This window comes from Oncorhynchus clarkii, chromosome 27 (genome assembly GCF_045791955.1).
Source record: "Oncorhynchus clarkii lewisi isolate Uvic-CL-2024 chromosome 27, UVic_Ocla_1.0, whole genome shotgun sequence".
Lineage (NCBI taxonomy): Eukaryota > Metazoa > Chordata > Actinopteri > Salmoniformes > Salmonidae > Oncorhynchus > Oncorhynchus clarkii.
Genome location: NC_092173.1, coordinates 20,413,160 through 20,435,043, shown reverse-complemented (window position 1 = coordinate 20,435,043; position 21,884 = coordinate 20,413,160). Strand labels below are relative to the sequence as shown.

The following is a 21,884-nucleotide window of genomic DNA, read 5'->3' as shown; positions in this document are numbered from 1 at the left end:
CGTCGTGGTATCGGCTTGAGGGGAGATATACACGGCTGTGACAATAACCGACGAGAATTCTCTTGGGAGATAATACTGTTGGCATTTGATTGTAAGGAATTCTATATCAGGTGAACAGAAGGACTTGAGTTCCTGTATGTTGTTACAATTACACCATGAGTTAATCATTAAACATACACCCCCACCCTTCTTCTTCCCGGAGAGATGCTTATTCCCGTTGATGCGACGCATAAACAATCCAGGTGGCTGTACCGACTCTGACAGCATTTCCCCAGAGAGCCATGTTTCCATGAAACAGAGTATGCTACAATCCTGGATGTCTCTTTGGAAAGCAACCCTTGCCCAAATTTAGTCTACCTTGTTATTTAGAGACTGGACATTAGCGAGTAATATACTCAGAAACGGAGGGTGGTGTGTGCGCCTCCGAAGTCTGACTAGAAGACCGCTCCGTTTACCTTTTCTGCGTCTACATTGTTTTGGGTCAGCCTCTGGACTCAGTTCGAATGCCTTGGGTGGTTCGAACAAAGGATCTGCTTCGGGAAAGTCGTCTTCCAGGTCGTAGTGCTGCTGCTGCATACATTATGTCATATGCCAGGGAGGTATGTATACTGTAGCTAATTAAGTAATACTAAGTGTATGTTGTTTAGTAAGCTATTAGTAGCCCATGTGCCTCAACATAATAATGTGGTATATTTCCCCATCTTAATGTCGCCTACTGTTCTGACTTGGTGTTGCACATTAAGCCTATGTGCTGTTTTGGAGAAAGGTAATCATTGAATATTGTAAGAGCTTTCATTGTCTGCTTATATGCCCCCTTTATTTATCATACGGTTCTGACTTGGTGTACAGGGAGAACACTGTAAGAACGGCCCGTGTTCTGAATTCTGTCCCTGTACTTTTCAAAAGTGCTAAACAAATAGTTATATTGACTACGTCCGTCCTAGCTCGCTCATTAATGTCTTGATCGAAATAACGGATTGCCTCTTATCCGCTTGTTGTCCCCTTATGCCATAGTCTGTACATCTTAATTGTCATTAGAAACCACATTTGTTTAAGCAAGTCAGACATGTTTTTTTAAAGGCAGTAAATGAGGCTGAATGAACTGTTGCGCTGCCAGACAAGATTCCGCTGATAGCCAGGTGTAGCAGTGGTAAGATGTTGGAACTGCTGTTGGGACAGCTTTATGTAGGCCCTAACAGTTTGTGAGCATTGTTTGTCACTGTTATAGTGCAAGTAATGTATTGTTTAGTGTTGTGTTGTGTAGTGGCTTTGCTGGCATGCATCCCACATTTGTTTTTTTGCCCCACCAAGATTTACATGTTAAAATCGAGACTGCAAAAACTCGCAGAAAGAATAATAATGTCTGTATTCAGCAGGAAAAAACAATCCCCAAATAGTTCACATTGATATCCATCCCTCCTTCATCTAACAATGATTTGGAGATGTTTGATGTGCATATTTTGGCAAGTGACGTCCCACCCCACCCTTCCCACCTGCAAAGTGCGCACAAGGACTGGGGCCAGCCAGAAATGAGGTGATTTCTATATGGTGGCATGGGAGAAAGAGAGGGAGACACTAGCAGGCATGATGCATGGCCCACCCCATTTTCTTAATTCCCCATTGTCTTGCCCAATAGAGAAATTCAGCTGGATTTGCATTGGCTGTTGGGGTAAACACTCGAGCTGTGTCTCAAAAAGCACACTGTTCCCTATGTAATGCACTACTTTTGACCAGGGGCAATAGGGCTCTGGTCAAAAGTAGTGCACTTCATAGGGAATAGGGTGCCGTATGGGATTCAACCTAAGACTATAGACAGGGCTTATTAACTGGGTGGCTCAGTGAGTCATCTGTTTTGAGCGGCTGTTTTTGTTGCAGTCTCTAAACTGAGCCTCCCCCACCACCGCTTGGTTCAGTCAAAATGTTCTGGTGATCTACCTGTGCTGAGACTATATAAAACATGAATCTACATTACAGAGAGTCATTTGCATGAGTCTGCAGTACACTGAATTAACTAATTTGGGAAATCACTTGTAAGATCAATTTGAAAAACCCTCCATTCCATTTAACACTAACCAATATTTCATGAATGTGATTTAAGATGAAATACACTTTTGATACAGTTGATGTCAGTTGATAAACATCGGCAGTCTGAATAAAGGGAAGCAGAGTGATGGAGAGGTAATTTTCAGAGAAGGTAGTTGAATTACTGTAGCTGCTTCCAGTAGGCATGCATGGATTTGCCTCTGGAAAAGGGCCTGTCAATCTTCAAAGACCAAAATAATAACCAAGAGAGAGGGAGTTACTTAAGACCAAATAAATCCCTGGGGTTTGCAAATCAGAGCACTGAGATTAAATAAATAAAAAAATACAAAAATTAAACAAAAACGAAAATAAACCATAAGCACAAACCTAATTGTTTGTGGGAGATTGTATTGACCGATAACAAGGAGGAAAATTCAAATTTTACAAATCAATACGTGCAGCAGAGCACCAAGCCCTGTCTGATTTCTGTTCAACTAACCGAATGTACAAACACATAAATGGATGTTTGAATTTGTTTTAATTTGAATGATTCAAAGCCCTCATTTATGTTTTGTTGTGTGAAATTCTTTGTTTAACTGCACAAAACAGTGTGAATGTGTGCGTGTGAGTTTGCGCTTTTTTGTGTTAGAGCGTGCATGTATGTCTTAGAGAGCGAGCAGCTCCGCAGTACTACAATAGGAGATGGAGAGAGTTGAAAAGATGTTCAGCGGGCATTAGTGCCCTCTCATGCCCCCAGTATACCCTGCGTGTAACATACCTTGTGATTGGTCCATGTGTCCCAGGGTCTCGATCTGCTCCACCAGGTCGTTGGAGTTCCACTGACTCATCCCCAGGAGGATGGCACTCTTCCCCTCCAGCACATCTGCTGGGACACACATACACACAGGGAGGAGGGTTACAATCTGTCTGCTGGGACACACAGACACACAGGGAGGAAGATTTACATTAGCATTTTAGTCATTTAGCAGACACTCTCATCCAGAGTATTTTAAAGGAGCATTAAGGGTTAGTGCCTTGGTCAAGGGCACATGGAAAGACTTTTCACCTAGTTGGCACGACTAGGTGAACCAGCAACCTTTCGGATACTGACGTACCATTAAATTATCTTTCGGTTAATGGCGACCTGCCATCCACCATTATATTATCATAGAACCCAATCACATAGAACCTAATCACATAGTTGATGCTGAGAACTGAACAGATTATTTGGTTGGTTAACAAAGAGCAGGAGGGGAAATCTAGACAGACACAGGAATAGACACAGGGACACTGGGACACATACGCACAGGGACAGCAGATAGAATCTACTGGGACACATACACACAGGGACAGCAGATATAATCTACACACAGGAACAGCAGATAAAATCTACTGGGACACATACACACAGGGACAGCAGATAGAATCTACTGGGACACATACACACAGGGACAGCAGATATAATCTACACACAGGAACAGCAGATAAAATCTACTGGGACACATACACACAGGGACAGCAGATAGATTCTACTGGGACACATACACACAGGGACAGCAGATATAATCTACACACAGGAACAGCAGATAAAATCTACTGGGACACATACACACAGGGACAGCAGATAGAATCTACTGGGGCACATACACACAGGGACAGCAGATAGAATATACACACAGGCACAGCAGATAGAATCTACTGCACACAGATACACAGAGAGCGGGGTTAGACGAACGGTTGCCACAAAAAAATCCATATTTGATTCTGTCAATACAGACATTTCCATACAGTTTATTTCTGTCCTTTGCTACATTTCCCCTAGTTTAGCCAAACCCAGACACAGCAGGTGTGAAAAGAGACTACATCAGTGACACACGGCGTGTAACTACCAATCAGAGGATTAACAGACTCCCATTGGACGGTCATCAGAGCCAGCGTGATGTGCTAATGATGAGCATGAGTAATGGTCAGAGTGGCTGTCTGCTGTGATGGTCACTCTGGCCTGCTGCAGTCACAGTACCATGGTCAGAGTGGTTGTCTGCTGTGACAGTTGATCTGGCCTGCTGCAGTCACAGTACCATGGTCAGAGTGGCTGTCTGCTGTGACAGTTGATCTGGCCTGCTGCAGTCACAGTACCATGGTCAGAGTGGTTGTCTGCTGTGACGGTCGCTCTGGCCTGCTGCAGTCACAGTACCATGGTCAGAGTGGTTGTCTGCTGTGACGGTCGCTCTGGCCTGCTGCAGTCACAGTACCATGGTCAGAGTGGTTGTCTGCTGTGACGGTCGCTCTGGCCTGCTGCAGTCACAGTACCATGGTCAGAGTGGTTGTCTGCTGTGATGGTCACTCTGGCCTGCTGCAGTCACAGTACCATGGTCAGAGTGGTTGTCTGCTGTGATGGTTGTTCTGGGCTGCTGCAGTCACAGTACCATGGTCAGACTGGTGTCTGCTGTGACGGTTGCTCTGGCCTGCTGCAGTCACAGTACCATGGTCAGAGTGGTTGTCTGCTGTGACGGTCGCTCTGGCCTGCTGCAGTCACAGTACCATGGTCAGAGTGGTTGTCTGCTGTGATGGTTGTTCTGGGCTGCTGCAGTCACAGTACCATGGTCAGACTGGTGTCTGCTGTGACGGTTGCTCTGGCCTGCTGCAGTCACAGTACCATGGTCAGAGTGGTTGTCTGCTGTGATGGTTGTTCTGGGCTGCTGCAGTCACAGTACCATGGTCAGACTGGTGTCTGCTGTGACGGTTGCTCTGGCCTGCTGCAGTCACAGTACCATGGTCAGAGTGGTTGTCTGCTGTGATGGTCACTCTGGGCTTCTGCAGTCACAGTACCCTGGTCAGAGTGGTTGTCTGCTGTGATGGTCGTTCTGGGCTGCTGCAGTCACAGTACCATGGTCAGACTGGTGTCTGCTGTGACGGTTGCTCTGGCCTGCTGCAGTCACAGTACCATGGTCAGAGTGGTTGTCTGCTGTGATGGTCACTCTGGGCTTCTGCAGTCACAGTACCCTGGTCAGATGGCAGTCCTTTATGGGCTGGCTCATAGAGACAGAGTGACACACCATGTCCAATACACTGCTCTCTCTCTCTCGCTCTCTCACACACACAGACACACACACACTCACACATTCCTGGCATCTCAGAGTGTCTGTGAAACTGTCCTGCCAGGCCTGTCCACTACGATCACACTGGGAGGCCTACTGGTCACTGTCTGTCTCTTCAGCCCTTTATCTTCCTTCTCTTTCTTTCTCTGTCTTTCTCTGTCAACACACACATGCAAATACACAAAAATGTGTAGATGCATTTCAAACAAATTTACATAGCTATGCAAATACTGTACATTAACATGTGTAGATGCAGACAACACATACACACACATTTCAGCATCCAGATCCCAACAACACCCTGCAGGAGTTGAGAAAGGCCCGAGTTAAGACAGGAAGAGTCATTTCCCAGAGAGCATTGCTGATGAGAGCAGCTTACAGCCACAACGGAAGAACACGACTGTGAGGTGGAAACATGTTTAAAGTAGAGAGAAGAACATAATGCCTGTGAGGTGTGAAACATGTTTAAAGTAGAGAGAAGAACACAACGCCTGTGAGGTGGAAACATGTTTAAAGTAGAGAGAAGAACACAACGCCTGTGAGGTGTGAAACATGTTTAAAGTAGAAAGAAGAACACAACGCCTGTGAGGTGTGAAACATGTTTAAAGTAGAGAGAAGAACACAACGCCTGTGAGGTGTGAAACATGTTTAAAGTAGAAAGAAGAACACAACGCCTGTGAGGTGTGAAACATGTTTAAAGTAGAGAGAAGAACACAACGCCTGTGAGGTGTGAAACATGTTTAAAGTAGAGAGAAGAACACAACGCCTGTGAGGTGTGAAACATGTTTAAAGTAGAGAGAAGAACACAACTGTGAGGTGGAAACATGTTTAAAGTAGAGAGAAGAACACGACTGTGAGGTGTGAAACATGTTTATAGTAGAGAGAAGAACACAACGCCTGTGAGGTGTGAAACATGTTTAAAATAGAGAGAAGAACACAACACCTGTGAGGTGTGAAACATGTTTAAAGTGTAAAGTAGAGAGAAGAACACAACGCCTGTGAGATGTGAAACATGTTTAAAGTAGAGAGAAGAACACAACTGTGAGGTGGAAACATGTTTAAAGTAGAGAGAAGAACACAACTGTGAGGTGGAAACATGTTTAAAGTAGAGAGAAGAACACAACTGTGAGGTGGAAACATGTTTAAAGTAGAGAGAAGAACACAACTGTGAGGTGGAAACATGCTTAAAGTAGAGAGAAGAACACAACTGTGAGGTGGAAACATGTTTAAAGTAGAGAGAAGAACACAACTGTGAGGTGGAAACATGTTTAAAGTAGAGAGAAGAACACAACTGTGAGGTGGAAACATGTTTAAAGTAGAGAGAAGAACACAACGCCTGTGAGGTGGAAACATGTTTAAAGTAGAGAGAAGAACACAATGCCTGTGAGGTGTGAAACATGTTTAAAGTAGAGAGAAGAACACAACGCCTGTGAGGTGTGAAACATGTTTAAAGTAGAGAGAAGAACACAACGCCTGTGAGGTGTGAAACATGTTTAAAATAGAGAGAAGAACACAACACCTGTGAGGTGTGAAACATGTTTAAAGTAGAGAGAAGAACACAACACCTGTGAGGTGTGAAACATGTTTAAAGTAGAGAGAAGAACACAACGCCTGTGAGGTGTGAAACATGTTTAAAGTAGAGAGAAGAACACAACGCCTGTGAGGTGTGAAACATGTTTAAAGTAGAGAGAAGAACACAACTGTGAGGTGGAAACATGTTTAAAGTAGAGAGAAGAACACGACTGTGAGGTGTGAAACATGTTTATAGTAGAGAGAAGAACACAACGCCTGTGAGGTGTGAAACATGTTTAAAATAGAGAGAAGAACACAACACCTGTGAGGTGTGAAACATGTTTAAAGTAGAGAGAAGAACACAACACCTGTGAGGTGTGAAACATGTTTAAAGTAGAGAAAAGAACACAACAGAAAGCCCGGTTCTCCGAGCAGAGGAAAGTAGATTTCAGCTATGCAAACAGATCAAATATACAAGCAGCCAGAACCAGATAACACAGACTAAATAAAAGCCTCCACTGCCCTAGCCCAGCACCAAGAGGACCAGAAGGCCTAAAGCCTAAATAAAGCAACATCTGATTCAGAGAAGGAATTAATGAAGGATGAGATTACCCTACAACTGACAGCCCTAGATGAGAAAGAAGAGAGTGGGAGGGATGCAGGAATGTCCTTCAACCAGACCGCACAGAGAGTTAGGGAGAGAAGAAAAGGAAGACATTGATTGTGTAGAGCAGGAGGTATGTAGTCAGAACGGATGTAAACTCTGGATGGCAATGATCACTATGTCAACAACATCCTCCCAACATCATCCCGATGGCTCCCGTGTAGCGCAGCGGTCTAAGGCACTACATCTCAGTGCTAGAGGCGTCACTACAGACACCCTGGTTCGAATACAAGCTGTATCACAACCGGCCGTGATTGGGAGACCCATAGAGCGGCTCACAATGGCCCGGCTTCATCCAGTGTAGGCCGTCATTGTAAAGTTAAAGTTGCCTAGTTAAATAAAGGTTACATTTTTTTAAATTACATTTAAAAAGGCATGGTTGCAAACAGGACAGCACATAAATACCCACTGCAGCCTAGCTACAGCGTATGATAATGGTTATTTATTTATTGTGTTTTTTAGGGGGTAGATATATTGCAGACAGATGGTGGCTTCCAACAATGTAATTGTCTGCATCATTTCCAATCTCCCATATATATTTTTTGTAAATACAGTACATATAGCATATATTGTTTTTAATATATGTTCATTTATTATGTTCCCTTACCCTACCATCCCTCCTCTGACTGGAGTAAACTAATGGACAACGACTCTGAGGCTTCTACTGCCAGCTTATACAGTGCATTCAGAAAGTATTCAGACCTCTTGACTTTTTCCAAATTTTGTTACATTACCGCCTTATTCTAAAATCCTCATCAATCTACACACAATACCCAATAATGACAAGGCAAAAACAGGTTTTTAGAAATGTGTGTAATGATGATGCTGTTTAATCAGCTTCTTGATATAATACACCTGTAAGGGGGATGGGTTGGCAAAGGAGAAATGCTGACTAACAGTCTCTTGACCATAGCATGGGTCAAGAGACAACAAACAATAACATAGAAAACCAGTGGTGTCTGTTGACTGTGTTTCCATTTCAAGTAAACTATCGAAATAAAGAGAGTCGCACACTCCATATATAAACTCCCAGTAATTTATTGGGTATTTACCAACGTTTCGGCATCACTGTGCCTCCTTCAAAACGTTGGTAAATACCAAATAAATTACTGGGAGTTTATATATGGAGTGTGCGACTCTCTTTATTTTGACAGTTTACTTTAAATTTAAACACAGCCAACAGACACCATGCCACTGGTTTAATTGATTGTTATCTCTTGACCTGTGCTGTGGTCAAGAGTAGAGGTCGACCGATTAATCGGAATGACCGATTAATTAGGGCCGATTTCAAGTTTTGCAGATTTTTTAAAATATTTTTTTTACACCTTTAGTTAATCTTTATTTAACTAGGCAAGTCAGTTAAGAACACATTCTTATTTTCAACGACGGCCTAGGAACGGTGTGTTAACTGCCTCGTTCAGGGGCAGAATGACGGATTTTCACCTTGTCAGCTTGGGGGATCCAATCTTGCAACCTTACAGTTAACTAGTCCTTGTGCACTCCACAAGGAGACTGCCTGTTACGCGAATGCAGTGAGCCAAGGTAAGTTGCTAGCTAGCATTAAACTTATCTTATAAAAACAATCAATCATAATCACTAGTTAACTACACATGGTTGAGGATATCACTAGATATTATCTAGCGTGTCCTATAATCTGACTGAGCATACAAGCATACAAGTATCTAAGTATCTGACTGAGCGGTGGTAGGCAGAAGCAGGCGCGTAAACATTCATTCAAACAGCACTTTCGTGTGTTTTGCCAGCAGTTCTTCGTTGTGCGTCAAGCATTGCGCTGTTTATGACTTCAAGCTTATCAACTCCCGAGATGAGGCTGGTGTAACCGAAGTGAAATGGCTAGCTAGTTAGTGCACGCTAATAGCGTTTCAAACATCACTTGCTCTGAGCCTGTGGTTGTTTCCCTTGCTCTGCATGGGTAACGCTGCTTTGAGGGTGGCTGTTGTCGATGTGTTCCTGGTTCGAGCCCAGGTAGGGGCGAGGAGAGGGACGGAAGCTATACTGTTACACTGGCAACACTAAAGTGCCTATAAGAACATCCAATAGTCAAAGGTTAATGAAATACAAATGGTATAGAGGGAAATAGTCCTATAATTCCTATAATAACTACAACTTAAAACTTCTTACCTGGGAATATTGAAGACTCATGTTAAAAGGAACCACCAGCTTTCATATGTTCTCATGTTCTGAGCAAGGAACTTAAACATTAGCTTTCTTACATGGCACATATTGCACTTTTACTTTCTTCTCCAACACTTTGTTTTTGCATTATTTAAACCAAATTGAACATGTTTCATTATTTATTTGAGGCTAAATTGATTTTATTGATGTATTATATTAAGTTAAAATAAGTGTTCATTCAGTATTGTTGTAATTGTCATTATTACAAAAAAATCATTAAAAAAATAGTCCGATTAATCGGTATCGGCTTTTTTGGTACTCCAATAATCGGTATCGGCGCTGAAAAATCATAATCGGTCGACCTCTAATCAAGAGACTGTTAGTCAGCGTTTCCCCTTTGCCAAGATAACCCATCCACCTGGAATGGAGAGCACTCACTCAGAATGATGGGAGATTTTCATAGCTTGTGAAATATACAGTCATTGGTAAAAGGGGGTGGGGGGGGGTATGGAGATATAAGTTGTCTGGTGTGCATCTCTCAATCGATCAGAGCGAAGTCTATTACTCCAATCCATCTTCATAAAGCTGAGAGCCAAGCACAGAGCCTTGGTTGATTCCTTTAGATACATTAAAGGGATGAGGTGAGACCTAGTGAGTATGAAAAGCACGTTAAGTCAAAACAGTGGCAGACACAGCCACGCTGACGCAAAGCATTACCTGGGAGAATCCACATTCTATTGAAGGTATATCAAATGAGACAGACCCATAATAATTTATGTATATTATAGGACAAGTTTACACTATCTTGATTTGACATACTCTAACACACTGTTAGTTTTCAAATTCAAATTCAAGACTGCATTATCATATGAAAAGTGAATGGAATGAGCATTAGTCAACGCTGTGCTTCAGTGAGAATACTCAATAAACGTAGACTAAAACTGATTCATACATCATGAATAATATAAATATATTAACTTTCATTTGTTTGGTTTCATCAGGGGTCCTATATCTACTCAGGTCTTCTCAGATAGTTGTAAATCTTGCAAAGCAGATACCGAGCCAACTGAAAAATATATCGCTCTTGCGAAACACATTGGGGAATCTACATCTTCCATTCTCATTCCAATCTTCTCTCAGTAGAGCAGCCTCGCCTGAGAACACTGGCAGAGACATTGTTCTATGTCAGATGTCTCCATCCGAGGGAGAGCGTCATGTAAGAGTGGCGCCACCTGATTACAAAACAATGGTGGCAGAGATTTGGGATGCACTGTAGGCATACTTTAGACAAGGGGTATTCAACTCTTACCCCAGGAGGTCTGAAGCATGCTGGGTTTCTGTTCTACATGATTATTCATTACACACACCTGGTGTCCCAGGTCTAAATCAGTCCCTGATTAGAGAGGAACGATGAGGTCCAGTTGAGTTTGAGGGCTTTAAACCATTATAATCAGACACAATTGGACCTCCTCATTCAGTCTGAAACCTCTAGATCTGAGATAGGTTTGTAATACAAACAGAGTATGATTTTTTCAGTTTCTAGAGGCTATCATGTATATTCCTACAGGACCTTGGTGGAGCCCACTTGTGTTAATTTACCACTGGGTAGAATGGAAAGAATGATATGAATGCCAGATGAATACATAGCCTCTAAGGAGCAGACAAACACCTCCAGAAGAGAGCCGGCCAGGCAGCCTCTTCAGTGAGTTCACAGCTGTGCACCAAATGGCACCCTATTCCCTACATAGTGCACTACTTCTGACCAGAGCCATATGAGCCCTGGTCAAAAGTAGTGCACTATATAGTCAATATGGTGCCATTTTTGACATAACCTATGGGTCGTCTCTTTAGCATAGCAGAGAAGATATTTCTGAGTTTAATACAATCTCATGGTTTTACTGGCCTGGAGCTTTATGATGTGGGTGATGGTATTAATCATCCAGGAGCTCATCGTGATGGCTTAGGTGGTGTAATCCAGTACACTCCCACTCCCCCTCTCTCTTACTCACTCACTCCCTCTTCATTTCACTCTCAAACATTCTCTTCCCCCATTTCTCTCTATCCTCTCTCTCTCTCTCTCTCTCTCTCTCTCTCTCTCTGCCTCTCTCTCTCTCTCTGCCTGTCTTTTACTCCCTCCCTCCCTCTTCATTTCTCTCTCTCTCCCTCTCCCTAAAAGTAGTACTATGTCAGGAGAAAACAAGTTGTCTTGACATTTAGAAGTACCTGAACAATACCAAATGACATGCTCCAAAGAATAGATATTTTAGAGCCATCCATCCCTCCTGTTAACAGCACCATTTTATTAGATTGCTCTGGTTTCTTTTTTAAAGATTGCATCCCCAAGAGGGCTTCTCTACATCTACATTCTCCAGGTCACCAGATACTTTTTTTTCTCATGAATATGCTATACTGATAACGATGTTATGAACATAAAATATGTTTCAAAATTGTTTTCTGCGTAAGAGGTTTCATTTTTTTCATTGATCGAGATAGGGAAGCTTTCATGTAAGCTTGAAAGGTTTTTCCTGTCACACTTTGTGGCCACGAAGTTATTCCAATATTATGCATCAATCAAAGACTTCCGGACGAGGCACGATTGGTGAGCCGCAATGCTGCAAAGCACAGACCAATCAAAAGACTATAATGACATCCAGAGATGAAAAGCCTCGGAGAACAACTGGCTGGCACTTTCCCCAATTCAGCTAACAGCGGGCGCTAACATCTGGACTTTTCATTTAAATCCCCTGTTGTGTGGTGTGCCAGAAACCCCTAATTACATATGAATGAGAAATGTGTCTCATGAAAGATTGATGTGGAAACATGCAGGTAAATGAGTGTTGCCAGTTCATTCTGCAACTACAATAACATCATACTCATTCTGTTTGCAGAGGGGAAGGGACACAACACATTTCAATAATGCACTGTGAGCGGAGCTTCGTTCAAAAACTATCATACTTCCCATGTAGACAATAATAAATACTGTGTCACTGAAAAAATACCCCCCATAATGATGAGAGAAAAAATTGCTTCAAAATACATATTGGTCCATTTTATCTGGTGCCATTTTCCAAACGGAGCCCCCCTTCCCTCTTCCCACTGTTTCCTCCCCATGTTTTGCAGTAATTAAGTGTCTCTCTAAGCATGGGTATTTCATGCTGCAGTGAGAAATAGTGGCGGGAGAGATATGGGGATGCCAGGGTAAATCTGTTACACTTTATAAGCCATGCTATCTTTACCTTGGTGACTCTGCCAGTCAGATGGAATATATTTCTCAGACAGCTCTGCTCTGTGACACAGCATGATAAGGGATGCACAGCACGTCTCAAACATGACAACCAAATATGTGTGGAGATGTGTGAGTGTGTATAAACGGGTATGTGTGTATGTATACAAGCTGTATACTCAAGTGCACTATTCATTATCGTCAGATTTGTTCATAGTTTGCCCATGAATTTTGTTTAATTACACAGGGTGAATTCACACCGCTTAGGTGATAACACACACACACACACACACACACACACACACACACACACACACACAAAACACAGACACACACAACACACACACAACACAGACACACACACACACACAACACAGACACACACACACAACACAGAGACACACACAGAGAAACACACAGATACAGAGACACACACACACACACAACACAGACACACACAACACACACACACAACACACACACACACACACACACACACACACACAGACACCCCCAGACACACACACACACACACACAGACACACACACACACACACACACACACACACACAGACACAGACACACACACACACACATAGCCACACACACACACACACACACACACACACACACACACACACACACACACACACACACACACATAGACACCCCCAGACACACACACACCCTAGCACACACATAGGCCTTCACAGACACACATGTGAAAAGTCAGTATAAATAAGCAGGCCATTAATCACGTTACCAGTCAAAACAAACATGTGATGTAGGTTGCAGCAGAGTCAACATCTGTTTCTGCAACCACTGGCATTCATTAAAACTTCCACTCTCAGCAGGAGAGAACTGGGGCAAGAGAGAGGAAGACTAGGAGTTAGATGTGGGCCGTGAGAAGTAGAACTAACCAGCTTAAACCTACTAAATCATGCTACCACTATTCCCTAAACGACAGATATAACCATATGAATGATTGATCAAAAACACGACATGCATGAGGATGCATTTCCCTGGCTGTTATATCAACATGCAGGCGATGGCCCATACTACTGATGTGATGCCTCGGTGCTCCATGTGTGTGTGTGTTAATGTGTGTGTGTGTTATGCTCTATGAGGATTTCCCTCCCTGGAAAGCCTCTGCCCTTCACACTTTTAACTACCACCTCTAATGATGATTATCTGCTTAATCACAGGGATATTCTTAGACTACAGACACAGCAGATGGAGACTGCCAGGATGACCCCACTGGTAGAAATACCCTCTGTGCTTTAGAAATGATAAAGAAAACAAAAAGAGCACTGATTCAATTTGGCCCTAGCGTTTCCACATGAAGTACAGAGAGGGTTGTGGGTCACATCCAGGAGAGGATTTATCTTCCTCGGGTTCCATGGATGCATCCCAAATGGCACCCTGTTCCCTATATAGTGCACTACTTTTGACCAGAGCCCTATTTGCCCTGGTCCAAAAGTAGTGCACTACACACTACCGTTCAAACGTTTGGGGTCACTTAGAGACAACCACATTTTTTTGTCCATTAAAATTACATCAAATTGATCAGAAATACAGTGTAGACATTGTTGTAAATGACTATTGTAGCTGGCAGCTTCATTAAATTGTACCCGCAAAAACACCAGTCTCAATGTCAACAGTGAAGAGGCGACTCCGGGATGCTGGCATTCTAGGCAGAGTTCCTCTGTCCAGTGTTTGTGTTCTTTTGCCCATCTTAATCTTTTCTTTTTATTGGCCAGTCTGATATATGGCTTTTTCTATGCAACTCTGCCTAGAAGGCCAGCATCCCAGAGTCGCCTCTTCACTGTTGACGTTGAGACTGGTGTTTTGCGGGTACCATTTAATGAAGCTGCCAGTTGAGGACTCGTGAGGTGTCTGTTTCTCAATCTAGACACTCTAATGTACTTGTCCTCTTGCTCAGTTATGCATCGGGGCCTCCCACTCCTCTTTATATTCTGGTTAGAGACAGTTTGCGCTGTTCTGTGAAGGGAGTAGTACACAACATTGTACGAGATCTTCAGTTTCTTGGCAATTTCTTGCATGGAATAGTCTTCATTTCTCAGAACAAGAATAGACTGATGAGTTTCAGAAGAAAGTTATTTGTTTCTGGCCATTTTGAGCCTGTAATCGAACCCACAAATGCTGATGCTCCAGATACTTAACTAGTCTAAAGAAGGCCAGTTTGATTGCTTCTTTAATCAGGACAACAGTTTTCAGCTGTGCTAACATGATTGCAAAAGGGTTTTCTAAAGATCAATTAGCCTTTTAAAATGATCAACTTGGATTAGCTAACACAGCGTGCCATTGGAACACAGGAGTGATGGTTGCTGATAATGGGCCTCTGTAAGCCTATGTAGATATTCCATTAGAAATCGTCCGTTTCCAGCTACAGTGGTCATTTACATCATGAACAATGTCTACAATGTATTTCTGATCAATTTGATGTTTTTTTAATGGACAAAAAATTGCTTTTCTTTCAAAAACAAGGACATTTCAAAGTGACCCCAAACTTTTGAAAGGTGGTGTAGGTACAACTAAGGACTGGAGATGTATTGATCCAGAGAGGGAAACTAGTGAAGGAAGACAAAGCAATTGGTTGGACAAAGCTGGCAGGACAGAGCATACAAGCAACATGCAACAGACAGTCTCCATTCAAGACAGGGACAATAGTTCCAAAACACCTATGATTTTCACCATGAGCTTATTGTGTAAAAGCCTGGTGTTAAGAGCAACAACACACCTGTTACTACGGAATCCACTCTATCTTCCCACCGGGGGTCTAGCATTAGCAATCAGCCTCTCTTCTAACCTGGAGATAGACTTCTCTCCAATCAAAACAGCAATCATGGACCCACCCAATAGCTCCCCTGACCACATCCCAAAACGCATGCAAATTCCCTGATGACGTGTGATTCTAACGTTACAGTTGGCTTCAAATTATTTCCCGTTTAACTGTTCAAAATACCTTTAAAAAAAATGTCCATGTTAGGAACCCTGAAGATATATCAGCCTGGGAGGCATATAAGCCTGGCCTGACCCATGTGATGGGATAAGGCACTTTTCAGTGTGCTCACAAAGGAAGAGAGATAAGGGGAAGATGAGAGAGGAAGAAACACAGGAAAGAGAGAGAGTTGAACTAAGCTCTCTGGGTGTTATCAAAGGAAAATATGAAACTAACCTCTGGCATCGAAAAACTCCTCATCTGAGCTGTCAACGGACTCCTGTGCAATGTCCTGCATCCGCCAGTGGGAGATACTGTGCTTGCGGGAAGCGGCTGAGAGGTAGAAAGAGAAAAACACGTCAATTTCTACTTCAGGAGAAACATCTATGTATGTCATCATGTCATTATTCAGAGTATTCAAGGTCAAATTCATTATGTGAATCTATATTTTTTTCCTTTCAGCTTCAAGTGCATTGTCTGTCTATAAAAGGCAGTAGAATAATTGCATTGGCTTTTAGGGCCTTGGGCAGAGAGGCTCTATTGGTCTCCAGTGTTATAGAGCACAAATCAAGCAAACCAGAGCCCTAGATTGAGAAATGTAAGGAGGCCATATAAATAAATATAAGGCTCTGAAGCTAACCAATTGAGCTCAGAGGTTAGCCAGCTAATCTTATCTATGAACCATGGAACATTGGAGATGAAGGCTCCATATCTAGGTAGACTACTGTCCCTCAACAACACCCATTACCTGAGATATTGAATCAATCTTTAGTACTACACAGGAGGGTTTGGCCAGGGAGTTCCTCAAATTCCCATTCTTCAGGACTAGAACGAGGGAATATTTAGAGAGATCCCTCAAGCTCTGTTCCTCTAAGATCAGTGTTAATAAACTAATGCCAGATAAAGGCAATAACGTTAATTATAAATGACTTTCAGACAACCAACGAGTCTTCCTTTAAGTGCTATTGAATTGAAACAAAATCAATAACAAGTCAAAGTGACCAAGCAAATTGTTCCCTTGTTCTAACCTCCAGAGAACTGCAATTGGAGAGAGAAAAATATCACCTAATTGAGTCGTGTGGGCTTTCCCGTCCCTACACACAGAGAGCCCGTGTCTGAGAATCTAAGAGCCTTTACTCCACAACAACACCAGACTGCTTGTGTTTGATCTCAGCTCATTTCATCCCTCTATCCCTTCCTCCATTATCCACTTCCAGAGGCATTTGGAAAGTGCCATTCTGCATGTTGAAACGCTGAGTTCATGGCTTCCATTACACCATGCCACTTTCTCTGCCCTCACTGTTTTCACTCTCTTCATCTCTTTATTTCTCTCCTACGGCTCTGCTTCTCCTCATCGCTACACAGGAAATAATTAGCTTTTAATTTCTTACATGACTTCATCAGTTCAAATGTTTTCACTATTAATATCTCATTGAGGGATGGGTGTCTCAACCTTTGGAGTTCTCAATTAGAATCATGAAATGGAGGATAGTCCATGAACAGCAGATGTGTTACAAGGCTTTGCTCAACCTCAGCCTGGGGTAGGCCAGCACCGTTCAGGAGAGAACCCTGGTATTTCTGTTTGCTTTTTGCACTGTCTATGCCCCCTACACACTCACGCATACTGACACGCCAACACACACACACAAACACCCACTTCATCACACACACACAATATGCACATACATTTATACTGACTCTACTGTACACACACCCACTCACATTCAATCATCAGCTACACTGTTTATCATACATCCTGATGCCTAGTCACCTTACCCCTCTACATATCTACCTCCATCACTCCAGTATCCCTGCACATTGTAAATATAGTAGTGGAACTGACTGACCTTGTATATAGATTACTTAATTTATTGTGTTGTTCTTATTTCTTATTTCTATGTCTCGTGTGTTTTTGTTCTACCTTATGTTATTTTTACTATGACATTGTTATTGAATACTGCATTGTTGAGTTTACAGCTGGTAAGAAAAGCATTTCACTGTACTTGTGCACGTGACTTTAAAACTTGAAACTAACCATATCCTAACTAACTCACTGATTCATGGGTTCACCCTGGTTAATTTCATTGGACTAGATGTGATTACAGCCAAGTGTATGGAGACACACCATATGGCCCTGGTCAAAAGTAGTGCACAATATAGGGAATATGGTGGCATTTGGGACCAAGGCTATTCCATGCGAGAAATTACCAAAAAACTGAAGATCTCGTACAATGCTGTGTACTACCCCCTTCACAGAACAGCGCAAACTGGCCCTAACCAGAATAGAAAGAGGAGTGGGAGGCCCCGGTACACAACTGAGCAAGAGGACAAGTACATTAGAGTGTCTAGATTGAGAAACAGACGCCTCACAAGTCCCCAACTGGCATCTTCATTAAATTGTACCCGTAAAACAACCGTCTCAACGTCAACAGTGAAGAGGCGATTCCGGGATGCTGGCCTTCTAGGCAGAGTTCCTCTGTCCAGCGTCTGTGCTCTTTTGCCCATCTTAATCTTTTATTTTTATTGGCCAGTCTGGGATATGGAATTTTCTTTGCAACTCTGCCTAGAAGGCCAGCATCCCGGAGTCGCCTCTTCACTGTTGACGTTGAGACGGTTGTTTTGCGGGTACTATGTAATGAAGCTGCCAGTTGAGGACTTGTGAGGCATCTGTATGAAAAAGAATTGGCATGTAAACAGGATTTGGAGCATGCTAAAATTAAGCTGCAACAAGAGTGGCTAGTGTTGGTTAGGGAAGGAAAGCTCTAAGGGGAGAGTTTGCTTTGGGAAGGTGACCCAGATTTACCTGGGGGTCGCTCCTCTCTCGGTCATGCCCCGGACTCATTTGATATTGTTGGAAACTTACAGTTGTTGCCAAAATTTAATGAGAAGGACCCTGAGACGTTATTTTAATTGGAGCTTGTTGCTGACAGGCTCTCTCGAATGTCTACGTGACTGTCACGCCCTGACCATAGAGAGCTTTTTATTCTCTAGGTCGGGGTGTGACTGGGGTGGGTCATCTAGGTGATTATATTTCTATGTTGGCCTGGTATGGTTCCCAATCAGAGGCAGCTGTTTATCGTTGTCTCTGATTGTGGATCATATTTAGGCAGCCGATACCCCTTTGTGCTTTGTGGGATCTTGACTATGTATGTGAGCACGATTGTAGCTTCAAGTTTCATTTTGCGATTTATTGTTTTCTTTGAGTTTCACTTCAAAATAAAGAGGATGGAACCATACCACGCTACATCTTGGTCCACTCATTCAGACGATCGTGACAGAAGATCCAACCACAAACGGACCAAGCAGCGTGGCCAGGAGGAGCAGACGTCCTGGACATGGGAGGATATCTTGGACGGTAAGGTATCCTGGACGTGGGAGGAGATCCTGGCTGGAAAGGATCGCCTTCATGGGAGCAGACAGAGTTTCACTTCAAAATAAAGAGGATGGAACCATACCACGCTGCATCTTGATCCACTCATTCAGACGATCGTGACAGTGACTGACTGTTGTTCATTTTGTTTGGTATTGTCCTGTTCTGTCTCTCCTGTCTGTTCCCTTCTGGTCTTGTTTTCTTCTTTCCTCTTAAAGGTTGCTTCCAGTGCGCAAAGGTTGCTGAGGTCTTGGGGAGGACAAGGTTGGCTGGGGAAAGTGGAAGTGTGAACACGTACCCCCTAATGGATTGGGGACGCAGACTGGGTCATTTGGGATGCAGGGCAGTGTCACTTGGGACACAGACTGCGTCATTTGGGATGCAGAACAGTGTCACTTGGGACGCAGACTGGGTCATTTGGGACACAGACTGGGTCATTTGGGATGCAGGGCAGGGTCATTTGGGACACAGACTGCGTCATTTGGAATGCAGGGCAGGGTCATTTGGGACACAGACTGCGTCATTTGGGATGCAGAGCAGTGTCACTTGGGATGCAGAGTAGGGTCATTTGGGATGCAGTGCAGGGTCGTTTGGGATGCAGAGCAGGGTCATTTGGGATGCAGGGCAGGGTCATTTGGGATGCAGAGCAGGGTCATTTGGGATGCAGGGCAGGGTCATTTGGGATGCAGGCAGGGTCATTTGGGATGCAGTGCAGGGTCATTTGGGATGCAGGGCAGTGTCACTTGGGATGCAGGGCAGGGTCATTTGGGATGCAGGGCAGGGTCATTTGGGATGCAGGGCAGGGTCATTTGGGATGCAGAGCAGGGTCATTTGGGATGCAGGGCAGGGTCATTTGGGATGCAGGCAGGGTCATTTGGGATGCAGGCAGTGTCATTTGGGATGCAGAGTAGGGTCATTTGGGATGCAGAGCAGGGTCATTTGGGATGCAGAGCAGGGTCATTTGGGATGCAGGGCAGGGTCATTTGGGATGCAGGGCAGGGTCATTTGGGATGCAGCCAGGGTCATTTGGGATGCAGGCAGGGTCATTTGGGATGCAGGGCAGTGTCACTTGGGATGCAGGGCAGGGTCATTTGGGATGCAGGCAGGGTCATTTGGGATGCAGGCAGGGTCATTTGGGATGCAGAGCAGTGTCACTTGGGATGCAGAGCAGGGTCATTTGGGATGCAGGCAGGGTCATTTGGGATGCAGTGCAGGGTCATTTGGGATGCAGAGTAGGGTCATTTGGGATGCAGAGCAGGGTCATTTGGGATGCAACCTGGGTCATTTGGGACACTGTTCAGTATTATTTGTTGTTTGTGTGATTGGTGTGGTGTTCAACAAGGATCCCGGTTTATGGACCAGAAATACAACATGGATGGATAACCTAAGATGTTTCACTTTTTTGCTCTGAGGACGCACATCAAGAATGACAGGGAGGAGAAATTGCTCAAGTAGTTTTTAAACAAAAGAAATAGCCAAAAGAGTGGCATTATTAGTAGGCGAATCAAACAGCCATCTTAAATCACTATAAACATATTCCCTTATAGATAAGTAAGCACCAGAATCTTTGGTCAATATTGAAGTCATTTTGAAGATATTTAAGAGAGACTAATATGGGAGTGATAAAAACCCTTCCTCTAAAATCTCTCCCTCTCTCCCACTCACTGAGCCGCCAGCCAGCCAGCCAGCCAGCCAGCCAGCCAGCCAGCCAGCCAGCCAGCCAGCCAGCCAGCCAGCCAGCCAGCCAGCCAGCTAGCTTCTGGCTCCCGGTTAGGTAAATAGGCAGCACTCGCCAACCCAGTGCACCCTCATGACAAACGGCCATTAAATTCTAATTAACACTACTTTGTATGCTTGAATAAATAACTGAGGTCAGGGGCTGAATGCATTATCACACGCCTGAGTTTGGCAGCACTGCCGAATAGAGGCCAAACCTAAGATTTCACTTATGGCACATAAGATTGTAACATTAGATGATACTCGTCAGTTATTGGAAAATGACAAATGTCTTCATGGCTTGAATATTCCATGGACAATAGGGCTATTTGAGGGCTTTACATGAGGTTGCAAAAGATACATAAATAATACATGGAAACAATGTATTAACTTATCAAAAAATTAAACTTATCAAAAAGGTAAGACTTAAACTGAAATGTGTTTGGCATCGGTAGAGAGTTAGCCAGGCATATCTATAATTTATCTGGCAAAAATGAATGTAGTGACTAAATTAGCAAACATGAGGGGTTGTGAAACTAACTGAGCTCTCCCTCTGAGGAATGAGGAAGAGGGAGAGAGAGAAAGGCCTACAGCAGCACCTAGATCTTCTGCACAGATTCTGTCAGACAGTAAATCTCAGTAAGACAAAAATAATGGTGTTCCAAAAAAGGTCCAGTCGCCAGGACCACGAATACAAATAACACCGAGACACCGTTGTCCTAGAGCACACAAAAAACTATACATACCTCGGCCTAAACATCAGCGCTACAGGTAATTTCCACAAAGCTGTGAACCAGCTGAGAGACAAGGCAAGAAGGACCTTCTATGCCATCAAAAGGAACATAAAACTCGACATACCAATTAGGATCTGGCTAAAAATACTTGAATCAGTTATAGAACCCATTGCCCTTTATGGTTGTGAGGTCTGGGGTCCGCTCACCAAGCAAGAATTTACAAAAATGGACAAACACCAAATTGAGATTCTCCATGCAGAATTCTGCAAAAATATCCTCAGTGAGCAACGTAAAACACCAAATAATGCAAGCAGTGCAGAATTAGGCCAACACCTGCTACTTATCAAAATCCATAAAAGAGAGGTTAAATCCTACAACCACCTAAAAGGAAGCGATTTTCAAACCTTGGATAACAAAGCCATCACCTACAGAGAAATGAACCTGGAG

At 43.4% G+C, this 21,884-nt stretch overlaps 1 protein-coding gene across 2 annotated transcripts in view; it reads right to left on the bottom strand.

Annotated features, from left to right (window-relative positions):
- Positions 1–21,884, bottom strand: part of LOC139386179 (membrane-associated phosphatidylinositol transfer protein 3-like) — a 118,280-nt gene that overhangs the window by 84,077 nt on the left and 12,319 nt on the right. The window contains exons 2-3 of one of the 2 annotated variants that reach the window (XM_071131650.1): positions 15,855–15,950; positions 2,801–2,908 (exon numbers count right to left, since the gene is read on the bottom strand). In XM_071131650.1, coding sequence (XP_070987751.1) covers positions 2,801–2,908; positions 15,855–15,950 — 204 coding nt within the window. The remainder of the gene's footprint in view (positions 1–2,800; positions 2,909–15,854; positions 15,951–21,884) is intronic. The other variant, XM_071131651.1, reaches the window with a different exon arrangement.